A 27327-nucleotide genomic window follows, 5' to 3' on the forward strand; every position below is an offset into this window, starting at 1 on the left:
AACTGTGATACGATTTTTCAAAAGGATTTTTGTTTTTATAAGTCATGTTTTGCTAATGCTTAGTGAAAGGATGCTATTGGCATGTGAGATCAGCACTTGGAGATGTTTTTTTATGCTTAGCCAGAAACTGTGAGCATGATCTCAAAGACACATAAGAAGGAAAGCTGAGATGCTTTTAGTCATTTCCTACTCACCACATATAAAATTGTTTTTAATGTATTTGGATATAAAAACCTTTCTGAACTTCTTCAAACAAGCCATGTTTTATAATGGTACTGGGAAAATCAGACTCTCTTTACCACATCTCTATTCTCCAAATTCTTTCTGTATCAGAGGATCTCAAAATGTGGTCTCTGGACCAGCAGCTTTATCATGGCCTGGGAATTTGTAGGAATGCAAATTATTGGGCCTTTCCCCAGAGCTATGGAATCAGCGGTTAGTTATCTGTATATTAATAAGTCCTCCAGATGATTCTGATACACAGTAGAGTTTGAAAATCATGACTTTACATGATTTAAAAGCGTGAATGAACTAATCGTCAGTTAGTTGTGCAGCACGTGGCCTTTTACCAAAGGAACTTACTACGATTTGAGAGGTACCATTTGAACTGTGATATAACTAAAATTTATGGTAATTTTTTCTGCATTCATTCATTCATATATAGTTTCCATAGAAATCTGTATTACCAAATAATAATTTCTTTATAAATTACTGAATTTCCTATATCATAGAACATTTCTTTTTATTTTAATCTGGAAAGTTACTTTACAAACTTTTCTTTCCTAAATCCACTTTCTCTGCCTCAATCTTCCTTTATATAATATTTTCAGACATGGATAATATTTATTTAATACGCTGCTATCCTTTTAAGAAATTTAAAATGAAAACTTTTTCACTTAACTTTGAAATAGTCATATAAGTGTGACCTGCCCATGAAGAAGTAAAAGAAATTCCAACTCTTAAGTGTCTGGAAACTTTGCTTCTCACACAGGTAATTAAAGCTGTGGATGAGGGCTATCGACTGCCGCCCCCCATGGACTGCCCAGCTGCGTTATATCAGTTGATGCTGGACTGCTGGCAGAAAGACAGAAACAACAGACCCAAGTTTGAGCAGATTGTCAGCATTCTGGACAAGCTTATCCGGAACCCAGGCAGTCTGAAGATCATCACCAGTGCGGCAGCAAGGTGACACATTTGATTTTGCATCTTGCACTCACTCTGAAATGAATGTATTTTCTATTTCCAAGATGTTAATTTTTTTCTTCCACTTCCCCAACTGCATACTTTGGTACTTATATTCCTCAAGATTAGAGAGACATGTTTTCTTTTCCTTTTTAAACTTTCAGGAGGCAGTTTCATGCTACTTAATGATAATGATAAACTTCTGGTATTTTTTAACTTCCATCTTGACCAGAAGCATGTATACATTCAGGCTTGAGTATTTGGGCAATAGGAACCCTGGACACATAGCTCCTTTTCACTCTCTGCTATTTAAACAAAAAAAAAAAAAAGGAAATCTCCTGGAGTGGTGGGGAATTCTAGCAAAGTCCTGATTTATTCCTCATTTAAAATAAAGTTTCAAAAATAATAACAATGCCTCCAAACCATCGCACTGGCTAGGAAAATGCAATTTTCCCTTACTTAATTTTAAAAAATTTTGTTTAACCCATATCGTGTGCCAATTACTTTGTTAGACACTGTGAAGGATAAAACTAAGACTAAAATAATGTCAGTGTTCTTGGACAGCCATACCAATGTCAACACATCATAGCCATAAGGCAATCCTGAACGCACAATGTCCAGTAGACTTTATGCGTAATTCTCCGCGGTAAGAATCATTGAGTTGTCTTAATGGTGTTGAGAAATGTCAATTATATTCTCATTGTACACATAGTGAAAAAGAGTTCTTTTACATTTTGATGATGTGTGTTCTTAAAGGAAAATTACAGAGTTTTACTAAAGGAACTACACCTACTGTGCACAAAAATCCACAGTATTAAGTGATATGTATACATACTACATAATGATGATTTACAGTGACGCATGTGTAAAAGATTTAATATAATCCCTTATAGGAGTTTTCTTTTCTTGTTTCTTTTATGCACATCTGTTGGTTTTACTGACAATTATCAAGAGTTGTGACTTTCAAATTGATAGAACACTTGCTAATGCAGTTATAATAGAGTATATAATTTTTCTACCTTAATAGGAACAATTATATTGAGCATACATGATCCAGTTTTTACATTACATTTGAATAAGATGAATAAAGAAAACTTGAATCAAAGTCTTAATATCAGTATATAAGAATCATAGATTATTTGTTGGAAATAACTATTAAGGGGGTCACTAATATTGAACTTACTAATATATATTCAGTAGGTAAAACTAATGATAACTTATCCTGCAAGGATGAATCTCCGTCCTAAATTTCAGAGACAGACTGTACAGGCTTTTTTGGAAGTCCACCTGACAGTTTAACAACCAACAGGATAACAAACTTGCCCTTCCTGGGCCATATGGTCCTCATTTTGCACCCTGAAGCCATTTCTTTTGATCTTTACTCAATAGCAACCATAGCAAAAAAGAACATCTTTTCAATTCTTTCCATATCATAAAAGAGCATTCAAACCATTTCCATAGGATCAATATCAATATAAAGACTAACTCATGTAATATGATCAAGAGATATTTAAATCCAATTCTATGTGGGAAAATAGTCTTAATATCAGATCATATTATGTGAGGATATATCCTTGTATTCAAATTTTCTTCAATTCACTATTCCATTCTTATTGAAGTACATTGAATATTTTTATCCTAGTATGTATTTTTTAATACTTTAATATATCCCCTTTTTTTGTCACAAAACATGCAATTTTAGAGAAACTATTTTTCTAAGAAGTACCATTCATCTTAATTCACTAAATATAAAAGTTTTAGAAATTGTGTTTGTATGTTTACTTATTGCCGTTAAAATACACAGTGGGCAGATTGTGCTATTATAAATTTATTAACAACAACCTCAAATTACCATGCAACAATCTCAAGAGATCTTATTTTTCTTTAGAAAATTTGCTTTCCCACTTTTGACAATGATTATTCTATTCTTTTTCATAACTGATTAAACTCATTCCCTTTCCCCTTTAATTTTCCAGTGATGCCCTTGCCACATGCTTTATTGAGAAAATACAAGCCATCAGATGGGAAATTCCAGCAGCAAAACAAAAACAAACTGGCGCCTGCACCCATCCATCTTGTTCTTTTTTCCTCTAATTACAAGAGAGGAAAGTTCTTCTTACCTTGAATTAGAAGAGAGGAAGTGTCCTTTCAATGTCAGAGGCAAATCCTTTCTCTCTTTCTCTCTCTCTCTCTCTCTCTCTCTCTCTCCCCTGCATACCCAGGCTCTTTCTCTCTCTCTTGCATATGCAGGCTCTTTATTTTTGCAAGATTATTGCTATAAAAATATGTTCTATTATTACATTGTTTCTCAAATTTCCCTAATACAAGAATCATCAGGAGAACTTATTAAATGCACAAATGTCAAGGTCTAACCCAAGCTACTAATTTGGAATCTGCAGGAAAGGGAAATGGAATTTGGACATTTGATAAAAACTCCAGGGGATTTTTATCATCAAGGAAATTTAGAAGATGTTATTTGTCAACATCACCTCTGCTAACCCCACATCTCTGCCAACTACTTCCTTATTTTTTTATCACCCTTCACAGCCAAACTTCTCCAATAAGAGTCTCACACACATCTCAAAACTTAATATTCAAATTTTACCTTTTTATTTTCTCCTGATAGCCTCATCCTTCCACTGCCTTCCAAATTTGGTTGAATACACCAGCACCTATTCATTTACCCATTCAGGATTATAGCCAGTCCTGGTGCCTCTTTCTTGCTCTCCACACTTTGATCCAGGTGATCACTGGCTCAACATGATCCATTTCTCCCCTTTTCACTGCAAACACTCTCTCCTATGACTTTTTCCGCTTCTGATCTAAACCACTGCAGTAGCCTCCTGATGTGTCCCCTGCTTCCATTCTTGTCCCACGCTAAGCATCTTGTCACAGAGCCTTCAGAATTTTCCTATCAATATATGTATTGATAAATTATATATTGATAAAAATATATTGATAAATTACATACATATAATATAATTTCAGTCACCTCTTTATAACCAACTCTGAATTTCCATTATACTTAGGAAAAAAATCTACATTCTTTTTGATTGTTTAAATAGCCCTGCTCCTCCAGTGTCATTTCTTTTATTCAAATATTCATTTCTTCATTTTTTCAACAACTATTTATTCTATGCTAAGCTACTATGCACTAGGCATGTGCAGACGCTGGAGTACAGTGATGAAGACAAATATGGTCCCTACCATCCTGGAGCTTACATTATAGAAGATGTACAGTAGATAATAGACAAGCACAGATTATAGCAAGGAAATAAATAAAAGGTTGTGATAGATTATTAAAGAGTGGTTGAGGAAAAAGCCCTCTGAGGAGGTGATATTTGAGCTGAGAACTAAAAAAAGGAAAAGAGCCAGATTTTTTTTTTTTTTTTTTGGCTGTGCTACGCAGCATGCGGGATCTTATTTCCCTGACCAGGGATTGAACCTGTATTGGGACCACTGAGTCTTAACCAGTGGACCGCCAGGGAAGTCCAAGCCAGATTTATAAAGAACCATCCCCTCCATGAAAAATTTTTTAAAAAAAGGATCTTGGCATAGGAAAAAGAAACTGCAGATGAGTCTGGAGAGTTCTAGGAAGTGGCAGAGGGACAACAACATAACTGAAGAGCAGTAGGGAAAGGAAGAGTCTGTCACAAGAAGGCAAACAGAAGCCAGAACACTTGAGGCTACCCAGGTCATGGTGAAAACTTTGGAATTTTTTGAAATGCATGAGGAACCCATTAAGACATTTAAAGCAGAGATGTGACACTATTTGATTTACGCAACTGCTTTGTTGGGAGAGAGGAATTTCCACCTTTCAACCTGTGCTACTTTCACTTAAATAGTACTCTAGCCTCAGTGACCAACCTCAAGTTCCTTCAGAAAGTCAAAGCATTTCAGACATGAGGACAGTAGCACATGCTGTTCTCTTTGTCTTAAGATTCTTCTTTGCATTCATGTTCCCTTAGAAAGCAGCTTCTACATCTTGTCTTAATTGAGGCATTCTCTGGCAACATGATTTAAAGGTCAACACCATTTTTCTTTCATGGGCCACTATGTGCTCGTTCTTCATCATAATTTTAATTCAGTTGTGTGCATTTTCTTTTTATGTATCCATTCCTCCAATTAACTCAGCCCTATGAGATCAGATGCCATGCTGCCTTTGTATTACCAGGTTGATACTGGAAATTCAATACATATCTGTTAAGCACATGAATACATATTTACTGGAATAATAATAAATTTCCATTTCAACAGACATACAATTTTTAGAAAAATATTCTAGTTTTATTCCTATTCATTATACAGATTTCTGCAGACATTAGTCATAATGGTAAAAGCTTAAAATTTTCTCCTAAGCAAATCTCATGTTTCCCTTTCTGTCAACTCAACTCCAGAAACAGTCTCCTCAACACACTTGGAGACTGTCTCAATCTGAGTTTGTGGACGGCACCAAGGATTCAAATTTCTCAATGACTTAGTTATTTAGATCAATGTATAGAATTATGCCTATAAAGTCCTTTAGGAAAAACAACATCATTCTATTATTTTTTATAGGGATGTTGTTTTCCAGAGTCTGCCTGTGTCTAGTTAGTTTTATGGCAAATTTTATTTCATATATGTTACAGAAATCTTTCTATAATGCATTATTTTACTCTTCAGCCTTCCTTAGAGTTGATGATTCATAACAGAAACATTTCCAAAGAATCTTACAGTGAGAGTGTCTTTGTGAATATCACTGCTGCAAGTGGGGAAGGTGTTTAAGCAGATGGTCAGGGCGTACCAGATTAAAAACTTACTTGTATGTTGCAAGAGGTGGTAAGAAGGGAAGGGAAGTTATATTAAATTTTATGTTATGTTTGTTTTCTGGTAATTGATTTATTTTCCTAAAAGTAGAGTAATTGGAGGAGACATGAATAAATTTGAAGTTTTGACTATATGAATATGAAGATACAAATGTTTGTTTAGCAGTTACTTTGTGTGAGGCATTATACTAGATCCTGTGGTGATTATACAGGTAAAGAGACACAGCCTTCGACTGCAACAGCTTGCCTTTGAAAATAGGAGGAAAAGAAAAGTTCAGAAATACTATACAATTGACCCTTGAACAACTTGGGTTTGAATTGTATGGGTCTACTTATAGACAGATATCTTTGAATAGAAAATACTACACTACTACAGGGTTTGTGGTTGGTTGAATCTGAGGATGCCGAGGAACCTCAGATAAGAGATGAGAATAGGGAGGGCGGACTATAAATTAACCCCTGTGTTGTTCAAAGTCAACTGTAATATCCCTCAGAATATGTAATTATTAGAGCAAGAAGACAAGGTTTTAGGAATCATGAAGGAAGGATGAGTTTACTTTTAGCTTTCAGGTTATCTGGCAGTTGCAGAGAAGTGACTTTTGGATGATGGATGAAATTTCTACCAGCAGATAACAAGATAAGATCATACCAGGCTAGGGGAACACTGTACAAAAAAGTAGAACACACAAAAACTTAGGATACTTCCATTTACATTGCATAATACATTTCTGCTATAATACAGCATAAGAAAGGAAATTATGAGAAAAGAGCCTGATAGATGATTTCACCAGATAATGGAAGATTTAATGTCGTCTCTAGAAATCTGGACTTTTGTCCATGAGGAACAGAAGAGCCATTGAAGATGCTTAAATGATATATTACATTGTGCCTGTGGAATAGTTCTCTGCAGCTATACCTAGAATAGCTGGAGGGGAATAGTTCATGATAAGGAGTACGGAGGTGATTTCAGTAGTCTTGGGAAGGACTTATGCTAGGGTAGAGCAGAGAAAATGAAAAGAAAAGATGTGAATTCAAAAAGTTGTAATGAAGTATTATAAGACATGGTGACTGGTGAGACGTGCAGATTGACAGAGAGAGTATCAGAGAGTACTTCCGGGTGAGCAAGGAGGACTCTGAGAACAGTACTCCCACTGACAGAGGTAGGAAGGGCAGAAGGAAGAACAGCTCTGTGAGGCAAATGAGCATTTCGGACACAATGAGAGTGAGTTGGAAGAAGTTGGAAATTTACATCTCAGGCTGGGCGAGAGATTAAAGCTAGGCATCCAATTTGGAGCCTTCTCTCTGCAAACATAATTTTAAAAAACACCATTAGAAATGTATTTAGAAGGTACAAATCTTGGTCCAGTCATGCTGATTTTCACAAGTATCGATATATCCATCTGTATTCTCCTAATAATAATTTAATTTCTAGTTAAAGCTCCCATAGCCCATGGATTATAGGGAGACTTTAATCAGTGAAGAGTGGAGGGTGTTTGTCCACATAGGTTGACACTGAGACACACACCCCTCCCCCAATCTCTCAGACTGAACTTTTGAACTTCTCCTTGCTGCTTCTGTGCTGCCCTGTGGCCAGGAGAGTTTCTGAAGCATCTAAATGCCTCAGTCCCTTAGTGCAGAAGTCATGACCTCAAAAATCTACAAGAGCCAAGAAGCCGATTGAAATGAGTGAATGCTTCTACAGTGTGTAACAGGGTGTGGTGGTAGCTTATGGAGATTTCAAGCTCCTTATAAGGAGAATACAGAGCCAATCAAGCCAGTAGGTGGCAATCCTAGAACTAAAAATGTATGCAACATTAATTATTATCTCAGAACATTAACCCACTGCATACACTTCCACCCAGAGAGAAAGAAAATGGTCTCTGTTTAGAGCTTTGGAGAACGGTACCAATTACAGAGCGGAAGAATATGAAATGGTAGGTAGAAACAGGAACAGCCAGAGTTAGGAATGAGACTTCAACCATTACAGAAACCACAGCCCAAGGAATTTTCCAAAAGTGGATAGAATGAACTGTATTATCAAAAGGTGCAAAAGCATAGGCAAAAAAAGACAACTGAGGAAAAAAGCCACTCAATAAGCAATGAGAAAGACATTGAATTCTCTTTAGATAACTATTTTGATTCTTTTAGAGTGATAGATGAGATATGAAATTTTAAGAAATTTAGTTATAATTGGATGATGAAAAGGAAAAGGCAATGTGAAAATAATGCTTTTGAGAAATTCAGAAAAAATGAAAAATATAGTCATAATACACATGTATAAAAGGGTAAAAGTAAAGCTCCCTTCCTTCTGGTAAGAATTGGAGAAATTTTTCTTAAAGATATTCTTGATAGAAAATATTGCTAGAAAAATAAATAGAAAATGGCCTTAAAATGATAAATTTTCTCTACAACACAACATGTTTTTGTTATACAAATTAAAAAATAAACAAAATTCATTTTTATTTTATTTTTTTAATTAATTAATTTTATTTTATTTATTTTTGGCTGCAGTGGGTCTTCATTGCTGCACACAGGCTTTCTCTAGTTCCGGCGAGGGGGGGCTGCTCTTTGTTGCCTTGCACAGGCTTCTCATTGCGGTGGCTTCTCTTGTTGTGGAGCATGGGCTCTAGGTGCACAGGCTTCAGTAGTTGTGGCTTCCAGGCTCCACAGCGCAGGCTCAGTAGTCGTGGTTCATGGGCTTAGTTACTCTGTGGCATGTGGGGTCTTTCTGCACCAGGACTCGAAACCATGTCCCCTGCATTTTCAGGCAGATTCTTAACCACTGCACCACCAGGGAAGCCAGCAAAATTCATTTTTAAAAGAAACTATTTTGAAGATTAGTTTTATATAATATACATTTATATAATACATATAATATGATTATTTATTACATATATTTATGTATTATATAATAGACAATTAGCTTTACATTATGTATAAAATATATCTCTTGGATTTAAATAAATTGATTAAATTACTTTCATGAATGTAGTTAAATTAAAAATTTTAAAAGACTAAAAATAGAGAAAAACGACAGTTGAATTAATTCATTTCTATTCAGGCAGTAAGATGCCTTTTTCTTTTTTGGATATTTATGTATATAAAATGAAATAGACTTGTTCTTTAAATTCACATGCCAGGGCATTGGATTCTTCAAGACTATTGTAAATTTATAGAATACAAATTTTTGGCATAAAGAATTAAATAATACATTCAATTTATTTGGAATAAGGTTCTAAAGTGAAGGTAAAGGAATTTATGGTATAAAGACTTAAACAATATATTTAAAATATTTAGACTAAGATTCTGAAGACCCAATTATACTTAGTTAATTTAATTGAAATGATTTAAAATATATTGTTCCATTGCATTGATTGCTAACTTGTAGAGATTTATGTTTATTAAGTTGCAGAATAAATAGGAACAAAAATAAGCAGTACTTGTAATTTTTACCTGTTAATGGCACTAAATTAGCATTAATAAAATACTTCTCATCTCTAAAAGAACAAAATATAATTCTTTTTGAGAATAACTGCTGTTGTGACGAATATTATATCCTTTAAGAGAAGTCTGATGACCAAAAAACAATTTGTTTCTCAAAATGACTTTGACCTCCAATTCTGAAGCTGACAGGGTGACTTTCCTCATGAACAAATATGATACAGAACCTTTTAGAGGGAAGCAAATATTTCAAATACCCAGGTGATCTCTTTTTTTTTTAATCTTAAAAATCAAAGCAGGTAATTTTACCACTGGGAGAAATTAAACCAGATGTAATAGCTATAACTGCTAAGATTTTTGTCCTTAAAGCCTAGAGACAATCAAAGTAAACACAATGACTTTACTCCTCCTTAATATGTTATTTATATACTAGTCTCCTGTTGGGAACTATATATACTTAAAATTATTTTTAGTTACTGATGACAAGTTAAATTCGTTTATTCCTATTTGGAATTTCTAACTTTAGAGATAAAAACATCAAGATTATCATAAATTTACATTTAAAAAATTGGCAAGTACAAAATTTTCCCCTTGAAATGTAATGACAACATTTGAAATTAAAATGTTAACAATAAATTATAAAAGGTATTGAAAAAGTATATTACTATTTTATATTTTAGGCAATAATAAAGGTAGATATAATTAACATTTTGCCTTTGAGAAATTACCCTTAAGTTTTAATAGGGTCCCTGAAACTATTCACAACCACAGACAAAAAACAGGTAATTATAGTGGTATAGAATACACCTCCAATATTATTAATATTTACTTCTAGACTCAGTAGGCATCTACTTATTCATTCAAGAAATGTGTATTAATCAGTATTTTTAATACATAAAAAATAAAGCCCTCTGTAAACCCAGAGGAGTCTTTTTATGTTATAAAAGAATAACTTAACATTCAATTTTAGAGTTTAGAATCCTAGTGCAATATTGAAATAAGATCATTATGAGAAGATATTCTTGGGACTAGCAGTTATTTATTGACATTTGTTCCCAAGTATCTGGTGCTAGATGGTATGACCATTTACAGATAAAATAGGAGTTGATGGGGAAAAAAATATATGTGTACCTCTTTAATGCAGCAGTATGAAAATCCACAAAAGAATAATTCACAAACCTAAATACAAGGAGAGAGGAAGAAAGGGAAGAAAGTTATTTTTTGTTTCCCCTGAGCAAACATGTAATTTCCATGATTTCTTTTTAATGACTGCAGTCTGTGGCCAGTAGGTACTGATTTATGAAAAGCTGTAAAAGATCAGGTGGAACTCTGCAGGACATCGTTTACAGCTGCACGGATTGAAACCTATCTAATTTGTCTAGTAAAAGTGTGAGCTCACGGTGCACATCACCCAGCCTATAAATTTCCCCTTCAGACCCAATGTCTGGGGCTGGGTCTAAAAAAACGCCAATGCCTGCAGCTGCTCAAAAAGCCCACATTCCCCTGGTGTGCATGAAGAGACATCACAGGTTCTTCACAGTGAGAGACAAATTCCTATCCATTGATAAACTCACCAGATGTCCTCTCCGAGGAGGAAAGGAACCAATTTTTATTTGAATTCCCCAGAGAAATCCTGGAAGTGGAAAAATGATACTTTGCAGGGCTGGTTATTCCGAGGTCACTGGCATTAAACTTAGGTCCTTCTTTGTCTTCCTTATACTTTGATCCAAGTAATAAACAGAAAGACTCGGTTGGGGTCACCCTAATCCTTAATCCGCACATCCTGTTTTATTTCAATTTGTTTATACTAATTTTCTCTAAATTCTTGTTGAGTCTGACTACACTGTTGAATTTAAAAATGCAAACCATTTTGAATTGAGAGGGGAAAATTCTGCATTTTGCCATTAGGCATACTTCATAAATATTCTGAATAAATGTCCTGGGGTTTGATTCTTCATACCCACAAACCTATAAATAAAAAAATGTATTGCTATTCATGGGACAGAGAGTCGACAAGAGTCGACATTAGATTCTGTGCTTCAGCTGCTGTAGCAATTCAAGCTGTGGGGTGTGAGTGTGTGTGTATGTGTGTTTGCTCGCATGCCTGTAGATAGTCTAGTACTTTATTGTCTCCTTTCTAGGTCTCACTTCATTTTCCTTATAACATTTTCTCACATCTGATGTAATGCTACTCCTATCAATTTTGTTTACTGATCTTATCCAATGGGTCCAATGTTATATCTAATGTTGGCCAATGACCAAGGCTATGTCATTCATGATGGTCATACAAAACAACCCAAGAATATTGTATACGTTTTGGACCCCGGGTTGTATATCTATATCTGTAATTCCTCAAGTTCTTAGGAAAAAAACATAAGCAAGACATTTTCAATGATTTAAAAAATAAACTTTTTTTTCTTTTTCAGGTAGGTAATTTAAAGAATCATAGATAATTATTTATGTATATGTTCCAGAAGAGAATAACGTATAAAATGCTATATTTATATTTTATGATGTTCTAGGTATTCCTAAAGGAAATAAAATTAATGCTTTGTAAAATAGTACCTAATTTCTGTTTCTTTCTTTCTCTTAGATAACCTGTGAGGATTAGTTAAAACTAAACCGTAACACATAATACAAATTACAAACTCCATAATTTTAATTTTTAATTTATAATTCAAACACTTGAGATAGAGAGGATTGAAGCAGTTGAATTTAGTCTAATGGAAAGAAGTTTGAAAAGTGCTCCACATTCAGCTGTCTCCACTTCACAAATCTTGACAGGGAGGGAACTAGTTATTAATCTATATTCTCCACAGAGCATGCAAATATAGGCAGAACCAAACTGTCATGTTCTCAGTGTTTTCTTAAGCTGAGCACTAAAACTGTGTTAGATTTTCATTTTTATCAAATAAATAGTTAAACTTATTTTTAATTAATTAAAATTTTACTTTTATCAGATAAATTTAATGTCTCCCCATCAAAATCCAAATGAATTTACAATCCTCTCTTGTATTCCCAACAACAGCACACAGGTTCAGGGCATGCTTGTTCAGATTTCAGAATCTTAACCTCACACTTAAAGCGTGTCTTGTATATTAGGGAGTGAGTTGGAGAAATATCATCAATAGTAATTGAAATTCCACATATAAGTGATATCATATGATATTTGTCTTTCTCTGTCTGACTTACTTCACTCAGTATGACAGTCTCTAGGTCCAGCCATGTTGCTGCAAATGGCATTATTTCGTTCTTTTTTATGGCTGAGTAATATTCCATTGTATATATGTACCACATCTTCTTTATCCATTCCTCTGTTGATGTACATTTAGGTTGCTTCCATGTCCTGGTTATTGTAAATAGTGTTGCAATGAACATTGGGGTGCATGTGTCTTTTTTAATTATGGTTTTCTCCAGATATATGCCCAGGAATGGGATTGCTGGATCATATGGTAGCTCTATTTTTAGTTTTTTAAGGAACCTCCATACTGTTTTCCATAATGGCTGTACCAATTTACATTCCCACCAGTGTAGGAGGGTTCCCTTTTCTCCACACCATCTCCAGCATTTATTATTTGTAGGTTTTTTGGTGATGGCCATTCTGACCAGTGTGAGGTGGTAGCTTTGATTTGCATTTCTCTAATAATTAGTGAATCATCTTTTCATGTGCTTTTTGGCCATTTGTATATCACTTATATGTGGAATCTTAAAAAATGGTACAAATGAACTTATTTATAAAACAGAAATAGAGTCACAGATGTAGAAAGCAATCTTATGGTCACCGGGGGCGGGGGGGGGCGGGGCAGAGGAATAAACTGGGAGATTGGGATTGGCATGTATACACTACTATATATAAAATAGATGACTAAGAAGGACCTACTGTATAGCACAGGGAACTCTACTCAATACTCTGTAATGACCTATATGGGAAAAGAATCTAAAAAAGAGTGGATATATGTAAATGTACAACTGATTCACTTTGCTGTACAGCAGAAACTAACACAACATTGTAAATCGACTATACTCCAATAAAAATTTTTAAAAATAGCAATGGAAATCTCCCAATTAAAAATTCCTTTTAAATGTGGGCAGAACTCTGATTTGTCACTTAATTTTAGTTTTAGTTTCCACATATATTATAGGGGCATAGCATCAGTGCCTAACTAATGTAAGGATTAAAGTCCTTCATATCTGTGTGTTATGCTTAATATTGGCATGTTGTAAGTGCTCATAAATGTTCAATATAATCCTTATTGCTGTTGTTGTTGTTACTATTATTATTCATCTCAAAGCAAAGGCCTTTGTAACTACTATTTACTCAAGCTCCCATCCTAAGAGGAAAGAATAAAGTGAAGGACAATCAAGTGTCCACCTGGTGACTGGTTCCAGGCTTATGAGTCAAAGGACAGTCAAAGAGGCCACTGAGAGCTGAAAAGGCAACCCAGGCAGTTTACCAATAGGATGCTTCTCTTGGTTCTTCAGGGATGAAAATATGGTTTCCTCCATTTCTTTTGTTCCTTTGATTCACCAGATCTTGCAGCTGGTCATAGATCTATAGTAAGACCTGTAATTATATAAAGCAATCCTAAAAGTTCTTGTTAATGCTGATTATATTGTGCAATAAAAGTCATAGTCACAATGTCTATCTATCTATCTATCTATCTATCTATCTATCTATCTATCTATCTATCATCTACCTCTGTATATATATTATAAATCTATTTGATGTTGTCATATTTGTGAGAATTTCACTTATTGTTACTCATCTACTTTTTTCTATTCTTTTTGTAATTTTTATTTTTAATGACATTGTGACATTATTTAAGTCCGTGCTGACCTTATGTCCTGCTATAAGTATAGTCCAGGTTTTTCAAACTGTCCCTTAGACAGCAACCTGCACAGTGTCTACAGATGAACATCCAGTAGGCAGGATTTAATGTTGGAAACCAAATCCATCCACCAAAGCAGACAGAGGAGTATTCAGTGTGTTGTGTCAGCTATAACTGTAACCTAAATTATCACCATCTTTGCTAATGGTTAAACAAATTAAATTATAAAAGTATGTATGGATATATTTATGCTTTTCACTGGCAAAGTTTCAGTAATTTAAAAAGCAGTCGTGGGTGCAGAAGGGGAGCACTGAGACAAGATGATTACACAGTATTCTTGTAAGCTGCCAGCTTGAGCAGATGAAGACTTTATGGCAGATAAATTTCACAAATAAACAGGAACGCTACATGAAGTCTGGAAGTTCCTGCTGATGTTGGTGTCGAATTTTGACACGCAGCAACTCTGCTGACTCCTGATCTCTCTCCCATTGGTATTTTCTTTTCTTGCAGGCCATCAAACCTTCTTCTGGACCAAAGCAACGTCGACATTACTACCTTCCGCACGACAGGTGACTGGCTTAACGGTGTCCGGACAGTGCACTGCAAGGAAATCTTCACAGGCGTAGAGTACAGTTCTTGTGACACCATAGCCAAGATTTCCACGGAGTAAGAATAAGTTTTGACTGAACTTTCTAGTGGACATATGTGTTTAGGATTAATGTATTATAAATACTAGATGAATCTCTGAGGTACTTAACTTTCTCCTGTAACCACTGAGCTGTATCCTGGGTCTTTGTCAAGGACACCTTCTAGGTTGAGGTGTGTTGATGTGTCTTCCTCTCTCATGCTAGATCCCCACAATAGGTGTCTTCATTGAACTATGATCTCCTTCAGATAGACCAACAGATACATAGCCACACCCAACCCCAAAGGACCCAAGCCCCTAATTTAAAACATAAGCAGATATGGCATGATGATTTGTATATCCCTGCATTTGTGATTCTCTGTTATTTTTAACAAAGCCTAACCTCTATGGAAATGGAAAATTGAGAACTAAGTGGATAACCTGGTATATAGGGAAACATGCTAAAGTCTAAAAGTAGTTCTCATAGCTATTAAATAAACATACCGTCATCTATTACTGAGTGATCTCATGCTAGAAAATAAAGTTATAAATAGGTTTAAGACATGGTTTTCCTTAAAAAAGCTTATGGTCAGTTTGGAAGAGAGAATATGCATAATTAATATATATTAATTAGTATTAATTTATGATTTCATGTGTTAAAAGCCAGTAATAATCAAGTATAATATGCTATACATCTTAGACAGCGGTCCTGTGGTACAATAGGGATCCTTTGGTAATAGGAATTCTTTGATATGAGAAACCCATGGCCTTAAGGAGAGGGGATTTATAAGGAATCAAGAGAACACAGTGAATAATCCATAAAATTCATCCTCATTCACCAGGTATGCTAATTGGGAACAGGAAGTGAAAAACTGAAAGCCATATTCTTCATCTCTCTGTGAACGAGAGACAATTTACTTCACTTTCCAATGAGACTGCATCATTTTTCTTTTTCTACCAGTGACTTTTTCTGTTTTCCCATGCACATAGCTGAAAATGACTCTCTCAACCCTAGATCATACAACCTTGGTATGCCACTCAACTGACCAGGGTCCAACTCTCTTTCTTCTAAGTCCCCCGTAGAGACATACTGATGGCCTCAGTCTTGCTTATAGACTGGCTTCTCCAAAGTCATGTTTGCCATGAGCTAATCATTTCTATTCAAAGGAGGTAGAGTGAGACAGCATGAACTTGACGCTAGGGATCCTTTTCTGAGGGTAAGATAAAGGACTGCTCCAAAGAAAGAGGTTTTGTGTGGGGCAGATACATCAAAAGTTGTCCACAATTTTGTAGCTTGCAAGGTCTGTTTGGAAACTGTATCCATCTTTGAGTCAAAATCTTCTATCTTTGCTCTTTGTTACATTAAATAAACCCTTTTGTGCTCTCAAGTTCCTTTAAGTCATATCCAATATTTGAATATTTAAATGTTGTTGAATATTTAAGGACTTTCATTGTCATCTTGTCAATCATTTAAACAAAATCACCTTGGAGAGCTATAGATTAGATGTCAAAAAGGGGTGTGTAGTGTAATTAATAGAGATACAAGTGCCTAACAAATAGGTAAAGAAGTTTACCATTTATGGTATAGCATCCCATTCAGAAACACAAACATCACAAAAGGATCTATAGCAAGGGTATATTACTATTGAAGAGGAGAATTTGTTCTTAGAAAATAAACTCACACTAGTCTACTTAATATGTGTTGGCATTCCTGTTTAAAATAGAATGTAGTATCTGTTGAATAGACTTCTGACCCAATCGACAATGTGTTTTGGGTTTCTATGGTAGTTATTTTGATCAGACACCGTCCCAGGATATATTAATGTATTTAAATATTTTTATAAGTTCTTATTTTAGTAATGTAAACAGTTTGGGTTATGATATACAAGAAACCTGCTTCAGAGCACAGAAGCAGAGCAAAGAACAAGCACAAAGTTAAAATTTTCTACACCATTGCCAGATTTTCAAAGGCAAATGTTTATTCTCAATAAAATATCAACACTCAGAGCTTTTAGGTAGTGGAACACTATATTGAAGTGGATGAAGCAGAACATTGTTAATATGATTAACTGCTAGCTCACAATTTTAATATAGACAGACATTCTAATCTATGAATATGGTCAGAAAGCTCTTTGCTTAAAAAGGTAAAGTGGTAGCCTTTGTTACACTTCCAAGTTAGGAATGTATTTGTCTCAACAGTACAGTATTGGATGCTAAGCTCTTTTTGGCTGGTTAGAATATTTTCACTTAATTGTTATGATTATTTAGACAACCTGTGAGTGTACATTCACGAAGAATGAAAACTGATTTTTCCTAAGAGATTCGGCTCTTTTAGGTTTGCCCTTCACACTGAGCCAGATGGTTTCAGATCTATCTGTATTTCAGTGTTCTTTCTTCTGTCCTTTCTCCTCAATTCAGGGACAATGTAGAATTAACATTTACTGACCTAAAACTCCTTGAAAAGGGTTGTTTACTTCTTGGGTCTCTGCAATCTCTACCTCATACCCACCCTTGTTTATATTATAAAAATGAGAATTAAAAAATATTTAATACACTAAAAATTTGGAAAAGTTTAGTGAGGCAAAATTTTCACCTTAAATGCTGTAAAATATTTAACTCGATATTTCATTCTTCCTTTTGCAGTCTTAGGCTTGTTGTTTGAATTTGATTCCTTCCAATCCCTATTTTCTTTGTGTCTTACAGAGTCAATTCAGAAATGATTCCCTTGACCAAATAACTCCAGAGATTCTCCTAGAATAAGACAGAGATACTTTAAAAAGGATATTACATTTGTTTTTTACTATCCAGACTATCAATCATAGGAAAAGGTCAAGAGTTTCATACTCAAATAAATATTAACTTATTTCAATTAGTTTAGGGATCTCATTTTTAGGCCAGCTACTCAAGTCATCTAATTTTCAAATAAATTTTTTTAAAAATGTGCAGTTTTATTCAGTCAACATATTTCTTAAAAATATTATTTCATAGCCTAGGATGGATTTAGGAAGGTTAATGTGAGAAGGAAAGAGAGAATGAGAAAGGGCAAGAGTGACTGTAGAAACTGGAGAGAGAATTAAGTGTGTGGAATGAGTTGGAGGCAGATTAATTGCTACATGTCATTATCCTGCACCCTTGGATGCCGTTTTCAAAGTGTCATCACCTATCCTTTTGCCTTTGAAGTACCGGATAGCTTATTAACCTCTGGTCTCGATCTTGAGCTGCTCTTTAGTCTTGAACTTTTCCACTGCTCTTCTGAATAGGGTAGTCCTAACGAGATAAGCATATGGGGAGTGTTACTGAGACTACAGCAGCTGGATGTTTAGAGAGATTTTGGACTTGGCAGGGTGGTGGGTAGAACACATTTTGGTAGGGGGAAAAGAAGGTAGAGGGTACATAAAAACTCAAGTTAAGGCATAACCTAAAGGGATAGTTACTGTAATTCCCCTTTCCAGTATAATCCTTTGCATCAAATATAAACAAAATTACGTATCTACTTGCTTATGTTGGGTTCCCAGACACTGAATGTGAAACAGTTTTATGCAGAAGATTTCTTCAGGTGCCCTTGGGACATACATCCATAAAGAAGTGATAAGGGGGCCTTGGACTGAAGGAGAAGACTCAGTCCTACCTACTGGAACAAGAGTCCTAGAGCTTGGCTGGCCCTTCAAAGTTGTCCCAAGCTGGTCTGCGAAATTGCAGCATCTGATTTTTTCCAGTGGCCAGGGTATTGGTGCTTCAGTTCCAGAGGGAAAATAAGGGCCAGGCATCATAGCATATATTATTATGTTTAAATTTCTCAATGACCTCAGGAAATTAGTATATTACCTTGGAGTATTTTTTTTTTCTCTGCTTTCCATGATTACATTTTCTTTTTTAAGCTTGTAAAGAAGGGGAAAAGGAAGAGACAGAGAAGAAAATCAGGAAGTTATAAAAAAATATGATATAGAATTCGAAGAAAGATGAGAGAAGAAATACAAAAACAGTGAGGATCTATTGATTTATATACATTTATATCTGTCCTGTTTTCTAGCTCTTAGATTCATAACCTGACTTTGTTATAGTTTGAGGATGAGTAGGGAAATGTTTGTTGTTCATTTTAAAGATAGATCCATGGTATCCTTATAAAAGAATCAAAATCCTGTAGAGCACACATTCTCAAAAGCAGGGGTCAACATAGATAGACTACGTTACTCTAAGCGAAGGTTTCATTATCCACAGTTACACAAAGGGCAGCAAGCTTGATGTCACCACAGCTCCCCACTAGCTTTCCTGGTGAAGCAAGGTAGCTGAAGGCTGATCAGAGAAGACCTCAGGCAAAATACAAGTTGTCCATAGAGAATTTATCAGACCCTTGAATGGCAGCAGGGGGGTAACCTGTAGGGCATCAGGATTTCATCCCCAGCTCAGGTGATAGGAATGCAACTGAGCCTTAATTACTATTATGCAGCAGATGCTTAAATAATGTGTAAATTGCTTCTTAAGTAGTTACCTATTGTCTTCTTGCACACCCTTATTGCTTGGGAACTCTTTTTTTTGAATTTTATTTTACTTTCATATAGCAGGTTCTTATTAGTTATCTATTTTATACAAATTAGTGTATATATGTCAATCCCAATATCCCAATTCATCCCACCACCACCAACACCACCACTCCCCCCACCCCTCGCCACTCCCCGCCCCAGGGAACTCACTTCTTAAGAAATCAATTAGTTCAATTCAGTGAGGTTGAATTCCCAATTTTTCATTCTTTTTTTAATGCTCAATATAAAGGGGCGCCATCTGTGTGTGTGCGTGTATTTGCACGTGTGTACTTTTCCTTCTTTCCACTTTCAGTTTGCCTAGCACTCCTTGCCAAGTGACACTTAATCCTCTATCAACTTCCCCAGATAAACGTATTTTGGACTATCGATTCACTCTTTAGTAAGTACATGTTGAGCCCCGGCTAAATGAGAGTCATTGTTCAGGGTGTGGTTGATAAGCAGAGTACAAAACCGACAAGAATCCCTGTTCACATGGAATTCACCTTCTTGTGGGACAAGATAGAGAGTAAAGAAAATACATCAGGAAAAAAATGGCAATATGCTGGATGATGATAAATGCTTTGGAAGAAAATGAAACAAAAAAGAAAATAGGAAGTGCAGGTATGAGTGCAGAGAGGGTTTACAATATGAAATAGGAGGATCAGGGAAATCTCATAAGAGGGGGATGTTTGAGTAAAGACCTGAAAGAGATGAAATGTATGAATGAATTACTTAAATCAAGAATATTTAATTAATCATTTGCACATGTTTAGCTAAGTCTTTTTCCCCCCTAAATGAAATTCTATATGTTCTTATAATCTTTATTTTAATGCCTGGTTTCTGAGTTTTAGCTATTTTAAATTTAATAATTTTGATAAATGCCTTAAGAGAACTATCCTTGCCATTTTTTCTACTTTGAAAGAACTTTCTGCTTTAAAGAAATTGTTCCAGTTATCTATGGCTGTACAACAAACTGCCTCAAAACTAAAAGGCTAAAACAACAACGATTTTATTGTATACACAATGTCTTGAGTCATGAATTTGGGCAGAGCTCAGGAGGGTGATTCTTCTGCTCTGGTGTTGGTATTGAATTAGGTATTCATCTAACATGCATCTGGTCTAGTCCGGAGGGCTTGAGATGGCTTCACTCTTGTCTGCCTTGGTGCAGAAGCTTCATATAGCTGGGTCTGTAGACCAAGTGCTTACAGATGACCTCTTTGATATCATAGTCTCAAGGTAGTCATACTTCTCACATGGCAGCTCTGGGGCCTAGAGAGGGTGTCTCAGGAGATAAGACGTGGAATCTGTTAGTATCTTAAGATCTGAGTGCAGAAACTGATACAGTGTCACTTCAAACATATTCTGTCAGTCAAAGCAGTCCCCATACTGGCCCAGATTTAAGGGAGACAGGTAATGCCCCACAAGAATGTGTGACCATCTGCATTAGTTTCCTAGGGCTGCCATAACAAATTACCACAAACTTACTGGCCTGAACAACAGAAATTTATTTTTTCACAGTTTAGAAGCCAGAAGTTGGAAATCAAGGTATTGGCTGTGCCATGCTTGCTCCAAAGTCCAAAACAAAGAATCCTTCCTTACTTCTTCCAGTTTCTGGTGGATGCCAGCAAAGTAACTGCAATCTCTGCCTCCATCTTTACATGGTCTTCTTCTCTGTGTCCCTGTGTGTCCTCTGTCTCAAATAAGGATAGTCTCACTGGATTTAGAGTCCATTTGAATCTAGTACGATCTCATCTTGACCCTTCTCTTAATTACATTTGCAAAGACCCTATTTCTCAATAAGGTCACATGGTGAGGTTCCAGATGGACAGAAATTTTGAGGGGAACACTATTCAACCCACTGTACCATCTATATTCTTCCACTAGAGGTAGAATAGTCAGGATATAATACACAAGTGGTGCAAAAATCAGAAAGTTATGTCTAAAGCATTGGGATCTATAATTGCACAAGCTTTGTTAATTGAAAATCTCCTACTTACATACTATCCAGGCAACCATGATTCTCACCAGAAATTTTCTCCTTTTTTTTACAGTGACATGAAAAAAGTTGGTGTCACTGTGGTTGGGCCACAGAAGAAGATCATCAGTAGTATTAAAGCTCTAGAAACACAATCAAAGAATAGTCCAGTCCCAGTGTAAAGTGCTATTTCTGGAAGGAGGTGGTGGCTGTGGAAGATGTGACGTCACGCTGCAGACAGATGTCAACACTGGAAATACTGGTGGACATTCCAAGCCCAATAAGACACTCAGATACGAGTACAAATGCCTTAAAATGGAATTGAAAAGCTCTTTATTTTCCCCTATCATTTAGTGAATGGGTGGGTGGGTATATTTTGTTTTGTAATTGCTTTTTGATATTAGTTGATGGATTAAATCAAAATTCTTCAGCGCAGAATGATGAACTAGCATAGAGCCATTGACCATAAACTATCATAAAAGCAAAACAAATGAAATTACATAATGAACATGGTGGCTCTGTTTACAAATAGCCACAAAAGAAAAGACTTGTGATATTTTTATACACAGAAGAAATCTGTAACAGGTATTTTGTTTCTTTAAAAGCAAGCAAAATAGAGGAATTCATACCTCAAACTATCTGGCCATATTTACTACCTTTTCATTGTATGATTCCCTTTCATCTGTTAAAAGGCATATGGAAATGAAGTTTGTAGTTGTTTTAAGTACTACACGTTTTTAATTGTTAGCTTCCTTAAGTATTACCATGTAAAAAATGTTTTAATTTTGAAGAAAAGTACATATTTATTTTCTTTTGAATTGTTTTTATTGTTTTCTATTTATGCCTTGATGATTTAATTTGGATTTGTGACAGTCAAGTGCCAAATGCTCTCTCAAATTGTCAGCAGTAGGAAACATAGAAAATGATGGGTTTCTTTCCAGATTTTTTAACCATCCACTTATATGTATCTATATCTATATACAAAAAGAAACCAAACCCTTTCCTTATTCATACACTAGCCAAATCTCTCACAGTCTGAATTATTCCATCCATTTTTGTCTCTCCATTTTATAATAAACTGTACACTCCTAATTTAGTGTAATATACTGGATTGTGTGTAATGGATTCTCAATGACATGCCTGCCCTGCTCTGGTGCTTAGGAGACCATCAATTCCTTCCATTAGTAAAAGAGCTACGTTAGAACTCCTGAATAGAGAATAGCTACGCTGGAAAGGATTGGGATCCTATTTAGATTGCTGCATTAATTGGCAATATAGCCTATAAGCTGAAGCATGAGTCAAAAAATCACTTGCTGACTGGCTTTGAAATGCCACTTAATATCTTTGCTTAAACTTGTTGAGCTATTTATAGAGAATGGTGATAACTAAACTACTCATCTGCCTCACTGGGGTTTTGTTAAATTCATTAAACATTGTCATCATCAATAGCAAGTATTATTATCTTTAAGAGTCTCTGCTGAAATGCACCTATTGTAGTTTTGGTGTATATCTTAGAAGCACTGAACTTCTTGACACTTATTGAACATATAATTTTCAAAAGAGCTGGTTGTCTAGCAAGACTCAAAATCTGGAAAGATCTCTTATTGCAGGAACTTACACTTACTATTCCATAAAGGTCAAATATGAGCATACTCATTAATATTTGAAATATATACCTGGTGGAGATCTAGACATAATATATTGTGAAGCAACATTTTAGCTATATCTATATTCTTTCTAATGCTGATATGGTCATGTTATTGGAATAAGAAATGCATATGTCACAAAATAGAATGGATAAAACAATGCCGCAACCTTTATGTTCTTATGCAAAATGGAACACTAACACAGCTTACAGTCACAGATCAAAATTCACAAGTGCTAATCTATTGTAAATTTAGTGTAATAAGGCTTAGGTTGTGTTCCTCATATATGAAATTGTATCTCAAATTTCTGCAATATTCCTTATAGTCAAATCATCCTACCAGAATTATGTATTGGGTGTATAAGAGCATGAACCTTTTAAAAAGATATATGTGATTATGAAATTAATTACAAATTTCACTTAAGCCTGCTAGAAGCAGCTAAAAAAACATTTTTAAGCAAACATTTTGTGTTGTGGAATGTTAGATTGAGATCTGAATCTGGTTTCAATCTCATTTTTTTTCCAGACTAGCATTTACTTTCTTAGGTACTTGTCTGTGCATACGCAACAAAATCTGTGCATTTCATGAACTAATAGAAGTTGAGGATTGTTGAATCTATTTCACTTATTTTGGCTGTGGTTTCCATTTGAAAGTTGAGATTGTATACGCAGTATATTGCTCTTCATTGTTTCACTATTTTTCTATCTGACCTCTTATAAATTTACTTTACACAATCCTTACCCTGTACATATGTAAACATAACAGTGTACGATTCTTAACCGTGGAGTAGAGGTACTAGAATGCTAACGGCCATCTCTTTGTACAGAAACTGCATTGGCTTTCAATAAACATGAAACCACAACTCCTTCGCAACGTCATGTACCATATTATCTGTTTTATATCTTAAATTTGTTTTACGTATATTATTTATTTTTGGTTACTTGCCCACTTTAAGCTGTACTAAGTATCAAATAAGCCATGTATAAATGTGATATGATTGGCAATATATATGTACTTTAAATTTGTATCTTCAAAACATTACTCATTTAGTTTATGTTGTACAATGTAGATGGCCTCTTACTAATGTAAAATGATTTGTAGTGGAAACATTTATATTTTTATAATAAACATAACGAAAATATTTTTTACAGATTGGAATAAAGAAGTGGTCTTTGAACCTTTTTTAAATATTATAAAAATATGTGCTTATTTAAACAGCAAAATAATGAAATGTATGTAAGTCAAGAAGAATGTGCTGTTTCTTTTTTCTCCATTAGTGAGGAAGGATTGGTGTTACGTTATCCACATTTTTTTAGTTTAAATCTCATTAGCAATCAGCTAGAAAAATAATCAGTAAATATTATCTTTATGGTTAAAAAACACAACTGTATTAGGTAGTTCTCTTTCAATTGCAAGTGATGAAAAACAAATAAATAACTTAAAGAAAATAAGGAAATTTTCAGCCCACATGACTGAAAAGTCTGGAGATAAACTTCCTAGCTGAGAAATCAGGAACAGATGGTTCCAGGCATGTCTTATTCTTTTTCTTTTTAACTGATCCTATTTTTTCTCTCAACTGGGTTAATTTGCAAACTACAGTTGATCCTTGAAAAACTTGGGTTTGAACTGCGTGGGCTTGCTTATCACAAATTTTTTTCAATAAATACGTACAGTACTACATGATCTGTGGTTGGTTGAATCCACAGATGTGGAACCATGGATATGGAGGGCTATCTATGGGACTAGAGCATCCTCGCATTTTGATATACACCATGGGGGATCCTAGAACCAATTCTCTTGGATACCGAGGCATGACTGTATATCTTTTTTTTTTTTAACATCTTTATTGGAGCATAATTGCTTTACAGTGTTGTGTTGGTTTCTGCTGTATAACAAAGTGAATCAGCTATATCCCCATATCCCTTCCCTCTTGCATCTCCCTCCCACCCTCCCTACCCTACCCCTATATGTGGACACAAAGCACCGAGCTGATCTCCCTGTGCCATGCAGCTGCTTCCCACTAGCTATCTATTTTACATTTGGTAGTGTATATAAGTCAATGCTACTCTCTTGCTTCATCCCAGCTTACCCTTCTCCCTCCTTGTGTCCTCAAGTCCATTCTCTATGTCTGTGTTTTTATTCCTGTCCTGCCCCTAGGTTCATCAGAACCTTTTTTTTTTTTTTTTTAGATTCCATATATATGTGTTAGCATACAGTATTTGTTTTCTAGTTAATATAATTCTACATTATAATTCTTGTGAGATAATTACTGTCCCTCAGTTGTTCCAGTAGAAGTCATGGAGCCTTGCTTGGCTCACAAGCCCTGTCGGAATCACTTTGGACAGGAAAATGAATGACTTAGTTTGGTAGTTCTTAGTCCTGAGCCTGCCTTTGGAGATAGTGGGTGGGATCATGTGGAATTGATCCACAGGGATCAGAGGTGTCAGAGAGGTTTAAGTCCAAAAGAAAGTCAGAATATCTTTTATGAAAAAAGAAGGAAAGAATTCTGAATGGGCCAGATAAAACAAAAATTAAAAACAACCAATGAACTGAAACTTCAAATAATATTCTAAGAAACACTTGATACTTTGTATAAAGTAGGTCCCTAGTCATTTGCAACCTATTTAAAGAAAATGATTATATACGAAAACCATTGCTAACTCACAATATGAGGCAAGATGAGTGATCAAGATTTCCATAGAGGTGAAGTCACAAAATAGATCAAATTTGAGTTTTCCCTGAAGGAGAAATATCATTCGATCATGTTGAGTGCAGTAGAGAATAACTTGTAAGCAGGAGATAAAGGGAGCAGGCAAAGAAGAATATATTTATTCATTCAATAACTATGTTTTAAGCACTATTATGAGACAGGTGTTTTGCTTTCACCGTTTACAAGTTACTCCATTAAATTTTGCAACAATCCTGTGAATAGATTTAGCCACTTTTAATAGATGAGGCAATCAAGGCTCAGAATGTCCAGGTCACCTTCCCAAGGTAAACCTAGTAAATAGATAAACAGATATTTCAAACTAGAATCCTCTTTTTCTGTGTTCTTTCCATAATATAATTGCTACTGTAATCCCCAAAATGCTCTGGGGACAGTGAAAAAAAAGCTATTCTGATCCTTTTTACTCTCTTACTATGTACAAATAACGCCAACATGCGTACTAAAAACTACCCTTCTTAACGGCTCTAGGTTAAGTAGACTATATGATGTTAGGAATCTGTATTAGTGTTGTAGGCATGAAGCTATTCACTTACTCTAGGATGGTGGTAATAGAATATAGAGAACAGGATGCATACAAAGACACAGAAAGAAAGGAGAATTAACAGAATTTACCAATTTGACATGAGAGTTGTTCCAGAGGTAAGAATCAAAGTGAATCATAAAATGTCTGGAATGTTTGTGAAAATGATGGCACTATTGTTAGAAGTAGGGAATAAGGAGAGGTTAGTTTGACATTATGAGTCTGCTAAATTTATGTTGCTAGCCAAACTTTAATAAGTTCACAAGTGTTGAATAAATGAGTCTGAAGCTTTAGAAAAAAGAATTCAAAGGAAAAAGGTGTCTCTGATACTATGTAGAGGTCTATATATCTTTTTGTGGTATGTATACATGTATCTTTATCTTGGACCACCTTTTTTAGGTTAATGTTAGCTGCTATAATAAATCTCCAAGTGTCAACAGTTTAAATTATGAAAAATACAATTTTATCTCTATTATTTCTTAAAAATTTTTATTTATTGGAGTACAGTTGATTGACAATATTGTGTTAGTTTCAGGGGTACAGCAGAGTGGTTCAATTATACATATACACATATCTACTCTTTTTCAAATTATTTTCCTATTTAGGTTATTACAGAGTATTGAACAGAGTTCCCTGTGCTATACAGTAGGACCTTGTTAGTTATCTATTTTAAACATAGTAGGGTGTACATGTCAGTCCCAAACTCCCAATCTATCCCTCCCCCCAACCCTTCCCCCCAGGTAACCGTAAGTTCATTCTCTAAGTCTGTGAGTCTGTTTCTGTTTTGTAAATTAGCTCGTTTGTATCAGTTTTTTTAGATTCCACATACAAGCAATATCATATGATATTTGTCTTTCTCTGTCTGACTCACTTTATTCAGCCATTAAAAAGAATTAAATAATGCCATTTGCAGCAACATGGATGGACCTGTAGATTATCATACTAAAAAAATACAATTTTAGACACAGAATAACCCAAAGTAGTCGTTTTCCAGGTGGCCACACTCTCTCCATCTTGTGGAGTGTAAAGCCTTGGAATCCTTTGCTTCCAGCCAGT

At 35.1% G+C, this 27327-nt stretch overlaps 1 protein-coding gene across 3 annotated transcripts in view; it reads left to right on the forward strand.

The window, feature by feature from the left end:
- EPHA3 (EPH receptor A3) overlaps positions 1-26122 on the forward strand; it is a 378027-nt gene extending 351905 nt beyond the window's left edge. For all 3 annotated transcript variants that reach the window (XM_082392423.1, XM_082392424.1, XM_082392425.1), the window contains 3 exons: positions 992-1185; positions 14768-14923; positions 21454-26122. In XM_082392423.1, the coding sequence (XP_082248549.1) occupies positions 992-1185; positions 14768-14923; positions 21454-21559 (456 nt within the window). In that variant the 3' untranslated portion in view covers positions 21560-26122. The remainder of the gene's footprint in view (positions 1-991; positions 1186-14767; positions 14924-21453) is intronic.
- Positions 26123-27327: the final 1205 nt, after the last annotated feature.

The sequence above is a fragment of the Balaenoptera borealis genome (genome assembly GCF_965194805.1).
Source record: "Balaenoptera borealis genome assembly, chromosome: 5".
In the NCBI taxonomy this organism is placed as follows: Eukaryota; Metazoa; Chordata; class Mammalia; order Artiodactyla; family Balaenopteridae; genus Balaenoptera; species Balaenoptera borealis.